General features: G+C 33.8%; 2 protein-coding genes across 3 annotated transcripts in view; one reads left to right on the top strand and one right to left on the bottom strand.

The window, feature by feature from the left end:
• Positions 1-394: 394 nt before the first annotated feature.
• The window catches only part of LOC114733558 (reticulon-like protein B22), a 56,780-nt gene continuing 46,453 nt past the window's right edge, over positions 395-10,721 (top strand). The window contains exons 1-3 of one of the 2 annotated variants that reach the window (XM_028921031.1): positions 395-656; positions 1,150-1,291; positions 1,799-1,919. In XM_028921031.1, the coding sequence (XP_028776864.1) occupies positions 478-656; positions 1,150-1,291; positions 1,799-1,882 (405 nt within the window). In that variant the 5' untranslated portion in view covers positions 395-477 and the 3' untranslated portion in view covers positions 1,883-1,919. Of the gene's footprint in view, positions 657-1,149; positions 1,292-1,798; positions 1,999-10,721 lie in introns of those variants that run through there. The other variant, XM_028921030.1, reaches the window with a different exon arrangement.
• On the bottom strand, positions 4,369-7,710 carry LOC114733534 (receptor-like protein 7). The gene is made up of 2 exons (XM_028921005.1): positions 5,667-7,710; positions 4,369-5,606 (listed from the first exon to the last, which is right to left on the bottom strand). Exons 1-2 carry the CDS (start codon positions 7,708-7,710, stop codon positions 4,369-4,371), a joined length of 3,282 nt encoding a protein of 1,093 aa, XP_028776838.1.

Below are 10,721 nucleotides of genomic sequence, written 5' to 3'. Positions count from 1 at the left end.
GAAAAAATAACACCTATTTATTATAAATAACCAACTTAACTTCTTTCCTTAATCTTCTCAAATTAATCAACTAGCTCTTATAAATAGAACCGGAGATAGTATTATTTTTGTTTGAGTTCATGAAATTTTTTTGTTTTGTTTTAGCCCCTAAAATTTTAAATACTCCTCCAGTCCTAAATATAAGACTCTTATATTTTGTAACTTTTATACACAGTATAAGAGTCTTATATTTAAGACACGAGAAGTACTAACTCCTGTCCCAATTTTAGTTCCTGAAGGTAGTAAATAGTTTCCGTTTCTAAAATTGGATTTTATTTTAGTAAAGCTGTTTTAAATTCAGGATAAGGTGAGGTACTGGAATTGGTTGAAACTCGAAGGAGAAGTCCAGAGGAAAACTTGGAAGGTAGGTTCGCTGATTTCCAATTGTCTATGTAGGGACATGGTACGAGGGAGATCAGTTTTCTGGTCGCGAGAATTATGGAGAGCAGAAGGGGCGAAGTAGGGAAGCCGATGATGCTGTTGTTATGCAGCACCCTGGTATACTATCACTGTGCCTGCCGGAATTCTATCCTCGTTTCTTTGGTCTCCGATGTCTTCATCGTTCTCCTGTGCTCCCTCGCCATTCTCGGCCTTCTCTTCCGTCAAATGAACATATCGTAATCACCCAAGTTTGTTCTTTTTCCTTCATCTTTCTTGTTGTCGCTTAATTTTTTTAAATAAGACCATCCAATTAGGGTTTTTTTTTCCCTTCCTTTTCTTTTCTTGTTCAGTCTGCTTTTCTGTATATAACGATATTTCGGACACAATTTAGTCTTAGTTCTTAGTTGCCTTAAACATGGATGACGGCATTTCCTATTTCTCAATGCTAATTGCTAGCATAATCAGTTAGAACAAAATTATTTGGTCCTTTTGATTTTTGAGTTTTTAAAATTTTGAATGATCGCCCTGGTTGGCGGCTTGGACATCTGATATGATTTCATAAGAAGTGTATTTTTAGTATTGTCTCTGTCGTGCTTATGTCTCTAGTCTTCTTTTTCATCAGATCCACGCTTAGATGCAGAAGGAAGATGTGTGTTCTTCATTTGCAAATGGCCTTCATATTTTCAACTTATCTAATACACCCTGTCCCCTTCTGAAAAACTGTTTTAGGGTCCCAGTCGATCCACTTGAATGGCAAGTAACTCAGGACACTGCTAATAGCATTGTTGCGTGGTTCGTTAATGCCATAGGTGCAGCCGGGTCTGTATTAAGAGTTGCAGCAACAGGGCATGACAAGAGACTGTTTCTAAAGGTATTGTTTAGTTTCTGCAACTTAAATCTATTTTCACTTGGTAAAAAACATCAATTCAATCTCCAGAAATTGTGGTTTTTCCTTTTTGTTTTATGTCTCGTGAGTCTTTATTTAATGTTTATAGAAGAGAAACACATGAGCATGACCTATTTGAATTCAAGTTTTGCTAAGGCGTGAAACTATGGGTGTTGAATGCATCTGATGGAATGTCATTAGTTTTGCAATTTATGCATCTTCTGCTTATCTTGACTGCATTTTAATATGTTTTCCATTCATTCGCAATCTGTTAACATTCTCTGCCAACATTTAAGGTTGTTTGATCATTGAATAAGAATTCATTCATCCTGCCATTCTCTCAAAGTATTGGACTATTTGTGTGCTTAGATTCCAGAAAGCACTGGTTGATTTTTGACAGTTATAATCCCGTAGTAGTTGTCATACATTTGATTTTGCTTTTGATGAAGAGGCATGTAAAAGAACTAATGGTTTATGTACATCTTATTTCAGGTGATTTTTTGCCTTTATGTATTGTCTGCTTTAGGAAGATTGGCTCTGGGTGCAACAGTTGCCTATGCTGGTATGTCACCTTAATATCCACTTTTCTTGTTCCTTCTTTTGAGCTACCACAGTAATTAATTTTTTCTTTTTACCTTTTTCTCCTGAAATAGTGTAATGATTTTGAGTTCTAGATTTTCTCTGCTTTTCTAGTCCCCAGCTGTTTGGCGTCAACCTTGGCAATGCTGTTGTACAGTTGCAAATTGTGGGATGTATCTTTTTTGATGCAGAGATGAAAACTAGAGCCAATTATGAATAATTATATGTCAAAAGAGCCAATTAACTAGATCTATAACACATTGATATACTGTTAATTTTGAATTCCACATCAATGGAGTGTCAGAAAAATGCCTGGAACCTTTGAGGGAGGAATATCTTTGTTCTAGTTCTATATTTTTGGCTCATTTTATTATTTCCACCGATGGTAAATCTTTTCCGCAGAAATTGCAGATTTGAATTTATGGTTTAGCTGAGATTTATGTCCTTGATTGGTGCAGGATTATATGTTTATGGAGTGCTCTCATTCGCCTGGCTCGTGTGTGGCCTGGTTCTTGGGAAAAAGAAATGACAACGGGTAAGAGCAAGACACAATGTAGCATATTTTAGGTTTGCGCTTGACCTGTAGTGCAAGATTTTGTGTGTACATTGAAAGTTAGCTAATCACCAATCAAATAACCTATTGTGAATGATTTACTTTGTAAATTATAACGATCAGAGGGGATGGTTATGCTGTTAAGTAAACTGTTGAAAAAAAGCCTGAGCAGGCCGCTTGACATCAATGGCAATCCTTTTGACATGGAAATAGAAACAGATGAGTTAATTGTAAACATTTGTTATTCTGGTTAATACTATGCTTGGTTCTATTCTCAGCCACAATCCCCATATCTATGCCCTCCTCAGGTCGGTTTTAAGCTCAGTGCAGAACGAGGCACTTGATTGTGACACGACTTGGAGGTTACACGGCTGCTAAAATTGAATCATTGGGGATTTTAATTAAATCCTGTTCCGTTAGAAAAAACCTGGATTGTTAATTACAGAGCATCATGTTTGCTGAAATTAGGTCCAAATATAACAAATGCACATGATGACTTTGCATTGAGGTTTCGAGAAAGGGATTTACCTGTCTTAAAATTCATTGACAAATAAAGAGTAAGCAATGACAAGTTTTAAAGAAAAGAATGACAATAGATTCAGGTTAATCATTTATTATTGAGATTTTTTTGCAATTAAATTTCTTTCTAATTTTTCTTAGAATATGTGGAATTAAACATACTCGAGTTATTTAGAATTCAAGAGTAATCATGTTATTGTACTGTTTACATTAGTTTTAAGTACTTTATCTTGTTTAGAAACTACACATGAACACTTTTCCCCTACCTCAATTTTGCGTAGAGTGGATTCGTTGTAGTTTAATGATAAAAGGAAAAGGTGATAACAGAGAGATGAATGTTGCTTTCGGTGCCCCAAAAGACCCTCATCTTTCTTTTTCTTTTCTTTTTTTTTTTTTTGGGATGAAAGTGTGTTTTTTATTCAAGTAAAACTGTACAGTACCACAGGGAGACAGGTCAAGCAAGCAAAAATAACATCAGGATCGTAAAATTACAAAGAGGCCAAGCATAATAAAATTTAATTGGCCTGCACATAGTTTATAACCATTGAGCACCCCCTGAATCTTAATTTTCAGCAGAAAAAGATACTCTGTTTTTTTTTCTTTTTTCTTTTGGTCTTTGAAGTAGAGTTGTGTCAATTAAATAAAAAATCAGAGCATTTTTTTGTTACTTTTTAATTTTGATTCTCTATTAGTAGTGCCTTTCCTTATCGTAGTCTTTCCCTGGAATGCTCAAAAGCCTTCGGCGCCATTGTTGGATTCCCTAGCTCTCTCCAATAAACTGTCCTAGTTTGATTCAATGGAAATAACGCCTGAATGATTGATGGCACTTCCACGTGGTAGGAAGAAAATTGAAAGATAGGAGGAAAAAATTGCATCGGGTCCCAAAAAAAAATCTCATTACTCATGATAACTCTTATAAAATTTTATATTTACATTGATATTGATGTATTGATGATTATAGGGTTGTTTATTCATTTAAGGGTAAAATAACATGCTTGATGTAAATAACTTCATAAAAAAAAAAAGGAACTCTAAATTTGTTCCAATTTCAAAAATTTATCATCTTTCATTTCTAGGTTAAATTTGCTCTTTGTTTAAATGGCAGCATCATTATATTAAAGTCAACTTTTGGAGAAAAGCAAATTCAAATTCACCTTGAACAATAATAGGAAAAGTAAGAACTGCTCTATCAACTCTTTATTTTCCTTTGCACTCTTATTCTATGTCTAACATTTGTACTCCATTAAGACAATAAAACTAACCCGAAATACTTGATAGAAAGAAAACCATGATTCACTTCCTATTGATTTTATTCATCTCTTCCTAATTTTTTCTTTTTCCTTTTTTTTTTTTTTGGGGTGGGTGGGGGAGAAAGGGAATTGCAAGCTTTTTCTTCTTTATTTGACAAAAATTAATATGGTTTCCATCTTAAGCTTCTGTAAGTTTTCCCTTCACGACGTTCATATACAAAATCAAGCTGAGGGATGATCTTCCAAAGTATGTAGTCTACGTATTTGAAGTATTGCAATCTCCATTGTTGGCAGAATATGAGAGGAAGGATAATGATGCCAAGGCCAAAAGTAAATCCCAATTCAGCACTCAAAAAATTCCAATCAATGGAGTTCCCATCATTTGATTCAGTTGTTTTTGAAGATGGTGTTTGCAAACCTGGAATCTCACCCAAATTGCAACTTTGTGTCAATGGAGGTCCGCATAAGGCTTCATTGCCTTTGAAACAATCTGCTTCAAATGACTGAATTTGAGTCCCTGTTGGGATTTTCCCAGTCAAATGATTGTGAGAGAGGTTCAAAAATTCAAGGAAATACAAACTTGCAAGCTCTGTTGGTATGTCTCCTCTAAAAGAGTTCATAGACAAATCTAAGGACTCAAGATACTTCAGATTCCCTATAGATGAAGGGATATGGCCTGAAAAAGCATTTCGTGACAAATTAAGAGCATGAAGTGCTTTGAAATCAATTAGCTCTTCTGGTATTGGCCCTTCAAAGTGGTTGGATGAGAAATCCAAAGATGTGAAGGCCGTAAGAATCTTAACCAACTTTAGTTGTCTTCCTTTGTTGACAATTGTCACCGAATCTAGATAACTTTGAAGACCAAAATCATTGGCATTAATATCAGAGAATAAGTGGCTAATCACAAAAGGTGGTTCTACTGCTATCAATTCGGCTAGTTTTGGTGCAAGATCCTTGTTCACAGTTGATAATGCATTCTTGAAGTCCACAACATTAGCGTTGTCATAGATGTCAAAAGACAACTGGCCAAATTTTGTGCCACTTTCATCTTCAGCTGGTCTCATCAATGCTTTCCAACTTTGCAGGAGCGCTATAGGTAGAGTACCATTTAAATTATTTGAGGCCAGGTCAACAATTTGAAGCGTCTCCCACTTTCCAATGCTATTTGGACATTCAAGTGTCCCATAAATTTTGTTTGACCTTAGAATCATGACTCTCAAAGTGGATACATTCCCCAAGAAACACGGAAATCTATCGGTCAATTGATTGTTTCCAAGGTTTAAGACTTGTAGTTTTTGGCAATTAGCCAATGACTTTGGGATTGTACCACTTAAGAAATTTTCATTGAGATCTAGGAATCGAAGGGCACAAAAAGCTGAAAATGTATTAGAAACTTGGCCTTTGAGGTTGTTTCTAGCTAGATTTAACACCCTAAGTGTGTTACTCATTCTTGTAAAACACTCAGGAATGGTTTCACTGAAGTTGTTGTCAGAAAGATCAAGCACACGGAGAGTTGACATGTTACATAGGGATTCATGGATTTTTCCATGAAAACTGTTGTTTGAAAAAGAGAGAAAATATGTGAAAGGGAGATGATTGCCAATATCTAGTGGGGCAATAGAGCTAAATCCATTGCTTGAGTAATCCAAATAGATCACATTTTTTGGAAAAATGGGAGGGTGGCCTTTGAGTTGGTTGGAGTGGAGATCAAGAAGAAACAAATTAGAAGTAATATTGTGAAAAGGACCTTCCAAATCTGTGAGAAAATTGTTGGAAAGATTAAGAAAGACCATGAAATCAAACCTCCAAATCCAATTGGGTATTGTTCCTCGAATTTGGTTGCTGGATAAGTCAAGGTACAACAAATTGGATTGATTTCTCAAAAAACTGGGAAACTCTTTCAATTTGCAAGAACCCAGCATGAAATTGTTCAATTTGGGTAGTGATGACAAATTGTGGTTGTTCACCAAAGTTGTATCAACCAAGAAATTGTTGTGAGCCAGATCTAGTGTAGCCAAATTTTCCATGCTTCTCATCATACCCAAATCTATAGTTCCATTGAACTTGTTTGCAGAAAGTTGGAGCAAAGTGAGTCTTTTGAGCTGAAAGATAGACACAGGAACAGGCCCTTGTAAATTATTTCCACTAACATCAAGGATCTCTAATGGGGAGGAAGAAGCATTTGGAAATTCATCTAGAAGACCCTCAAATCTATTGTTGGAGAGAATCAGCTCGCGTAATGATCGAAGTGTAAAAAGAGATGATGGAACTTTCCCATTGAATAAATTGTCACCCAAATCAATAGTGATAAGATTTTCAAGGCCTGTGAAATGAACTGATGGAACTTCACCCTCCAAGCCATTGTGATAGAGGGATAGATATGTGAGGCTCTTGGACAAATTGAAAGATGGAAGAGAGCCAGTGAAATTATTGAATGACAAGTCTAGATAGACAAGTGAGGTCACCTTGGAGATTGAACAAGGAAGTGTTCCACTAAATTTGGAGTTTGACAGGTCTAATGCAGACAACTTCCTCAAATTGTGAATAGAACTAGGTAGCTGCCCTGAGAACTTTGTATGGCTAAGGTTCATACTGTGGAGAAATCCATGATGTTGGAATTTTGGTAAAGAACCTTGAAGATCTTGATTATCTGACACATCAATGACTTGTAGGTTTGGCATTTGGAAGACCTGTTCTGGAAACACTCCACTCAAGTTGCAATTTCTAAGTTGCAAGTTGGTTAAGTTGGTCAATCCCACAAAGGTCTTTGGCACCGAGCTTGCTATATTGTTATTGTCCAGCCGAAGAACCAATAAAGATAGAAGCTTTGCAATTGAATAATCAATAGGGCCAAAGAGATTACAAGATGACATACTCACAATTTGAAGATTTTGCAATGTGGATAGTGCCTGGCCCCACTCCTTCCCCTGAGCAAACATCTTCACACCATCAAGATATAGCTCCTTGAGTTCTGTGAACTTCTGTAAAAGAATTGTGACATTTGGCTCCTCAAGTTTAAGTGTGTGAAGTGAGGTAGAAAGATCAAGAAAAACGAGCTTTGCTAGATAAGATATCTCAACTGGTATCTGACCCTCAAAGCCAGCATTTGACAAATTCAGATATCTCAAATTGCTCAACTTGTGCAGCTTTGAAGGAACCACAGAATGAAACTTGTTATGAGCCAAGTTCAAATTTTGCAGAAATTGCAAGTTGAAGATGCCATTGGAACTGTCATCAAGTCCACCAGAGATGGATTCTCCACTTAGATCAAGAGCTATAACATGTCCCTTATCACATGTTACTCCATTCCATTGACAACAATCATGACTTTGGTTCCAATGAACCAATTTTTTCGACTCAGAAGGGTTGAATATAAGGTTTCTTCTCAAATGAAGCAAAGCAGATTTTTGATGGCTGAGACAATGGCTAGTCACAACAAAGACATTGATGCCAAGGTTTATGAAGCAGAAGGGTAACAAGAAAATCCATGAGATAGACCTCATTGTGTATAAATATTAGAGACACTTTCTACAAGTGATGAAAGAAGTGATGAAAGTGAGGAAGATGAAGATGGATTTTGCCTTAGGAATCAGTCCTTTTATACATTGCAAATCGCTTTAGATTTGACTGAATCTAGCTCATGGTGATGCGTAAGTTTCTTTGGAAGTCATCAGAACCTTATGGTCTTTTCTCGTAATACTACTATGTGGTTGTTGACAAGTTCGGTGCTACTGCAATTTCAGAGCGCATGGAAGAAAAACTGAAAAACTTTGAATTCCACGCTTCAAGACCCATCTTGAAATGCAAAAGAACCCGAGATTGCGAGTCTATGAAGTGAGACACAAGCTTTGAATGAAAAACCTCCTTATGTTTTTTTGTGTTAGCCATATGTGAAGTTATGTTCGTACTTGATGACCCTTTTCGTCAATGTCCAGAGTGAAAATAAACATACATAACTTTACTGCTTCTAAATGTAGATGAAATCTAGGCGTCTGATTGCAGAAATTTAGAAAAATTGATTAAATTAGTTTTTGTGAGAAACGTCTATTGATTTTCTAAAATATTCTTTTAATCATACGTGTTGCAAATTGCCTCTTGATGAAATTCCCTTCAATAACCTAGAATGATTTAAAGAACAAAATATAAATTTAAAAGTAAAAAAAATTGGAATCTTATATTTTAGAGCCAAAACAAATTCTTTTACTAGGATTTATATTTAAAATGGAGAAGTGCATAGTGCATTAATATAGGGGATATTAAATTACTAGTTTATAGGATGTTGTACTGAGATATCTTAATAAGAACAAGTCACATTTATTATTTAGTTAATTTATTTTATTTTTTAGTCACTTAAATTAGTTAAATAAATCTTATATTAAGTAAATGAGGCAATAGTTTGTTTCCAACCATTTATGAATATTGGATTTACAAACATATTAAAAGAGTTTTTTTTATTTAAACTCAACCATACTCCAATTTGGATTAATGAAGACTATGTACTCTTAATTTTACCAAAAAATTGTATAAGCATATAGTCACGCACTATTTGTTTTCATTCATTTTCACAGAAATTACAATTGTGACATTTGCCATCATAAATATAGGCATAGCAAATTAAAGGTTATAATGTTTTACATCCTAATCTACCTTTGGTCTTTAATATAAAAACTGCATAACTAATTTAAAGAATTAAACAAATTAGTTAAGTTAGTCATTTGTAATAAGTGTGTGTTGACTTTTTTAAATTACTCTTATTCAATCATCTACATTAAAACCACACTTGGGTCAGTCCCCAAAAAAAAAACATACTTGGGTGGAAAAAATACTTTATGATTAATGAGGATATTTTTTAGATTACATTATAAATTTAAGAGACAAAATGGATTAAAATCTTATATTTAAGATAACCAGCTAACTCTTATATTTGGGATAACCAGTTAGCTCTTATATTTAGAATCGAAGATAGTATTAAGATTTGAAATAAAAATATACCGGTCTGTTATAATATTTCTTACATAGCGAGACTTTGACTTTGAACTTTGATTATTACTTATAGTGCATTTTATCTTTATCACCTGAATTATGTCTTAAGTCAAAATATAATAGCGCCTCATTTATATTTATAAGAAGAGGTCAAATAATTAAATGTCACATAACATGCATAATATATATACTACAACTCTGGTCTTATTTATAGGGCAAAAAAAGAAGACTTTTTTTGGTCCTATTTATAGGGCATTTAGAAAAAAAAAAACTTTATAAGGATGTACAATTTTACCCTTTATTTATTGTTGTATTAACTTTGTTTACATGAGGTATAATATATATTAAATAGAGATAAAATTAAAAAGTTGTTAAAGTTTAAATAAGAGTTAATGAAGTTTAATGTTTTCTTAGCTTATATGAAACATATTGGAAGTGATTTATAAATAGGACTAGAAGCGTATCTACACACACTAAATGAATTCAAAATTATATTGTTGAAGCAATAATATAACAATAGAATTCAAAACTTAAATTCTTTTACAATAATACATAACTTCACAGAAAATAGCAATGTATTTAAAGGGACAAAAGTCTAGGAGAAAATCTCATAGAACGAAGCTTAAAATTACCAAATTTTAGATTATATTTGATAGTAACATTTTAATAGGTTTTAATAATACTAAATTTATAAATAATAATACATTTTTATTAAAAAAATTTATTTGAGATTTAGTAATTTTAATTTTTTTTTAAAAGGATTCTTCAAAGTCTTATTCTAATAGTGACAGGGGAAGTTCCCTCTCAGCCACACACGCTTCTATGTTGCCTTTTTATCAATCACACTCACGACACGAGTCACAACTTACAAGTCTTTAGTCTCTTTGAAAAGTCAAATAATATTAAAGAAAGAGCATTATTAATTGACTTTCTAAGTCCTCTTTCTTCATGAACGAGACTATCGAAATTGTTTTATTAACAAATTTTGTCTTCTTTTCTTCCGTTTCAAAAATGCTGTCTTTCTGTTTTGAAAGTTGACTTTAAATTTCTTAAATATACTAGTCACAGGTTTTTTTTTTTGCATTCAATACTTTTATTGAGTGTTTATTTTTTTGAAAATAATTAAGTTTTGTTGTTGTGTTTAAACGCTAAGAGATCATGGAAGAGACAAAATTTAGAATCTATAAAGAGGGAATGAGAGTTAGGTTCCAAATATTTTATTTAATTATAATTTAGTTTCAAAAACCTTAGTTGATTAATAAATTTCAAATATTAATTTGAATCTATTACTATTATAAGGGAGGGGTCTTTACAAGGCTATTTAAAAGTGCGACAAGTGGCAAAACAAGGAAGAAGATAAATGCATCAAGTTTTTAATTGTAGTGTAAACAACACCGGAACCGGACTGACCAGTTCAACCGATAAACCGGTGAACTGGTCAGTAGTCCGGTATGGTTCATAGGCTAAATTGGAGACTGGTTCAAACCGGATTGAACCAGTCAAATCGGAATGAACCGATAATGAATTGGTT

Source organism: Neltuma alba, unplaced genomic scaffold (assembly GCF_004799145.2).
Source record: "Neltuma alba isolate B1F8T4 unplaced genomic scaffold, ASM479914v2 tig00013014_pilon, whole genome shotgun sequence".
Classification (NCBI taxonomy): Eukaryota; Viridiplantae; Streptophyta; class Magnoliopsida; order Fabales; family Fabaceae; genus Neltuma; species Neltuma alba.
Note: the sequence above shows the minus strand (reverse complement) of the source record. Positions and strands in the feature narration are given on the sequence as shown.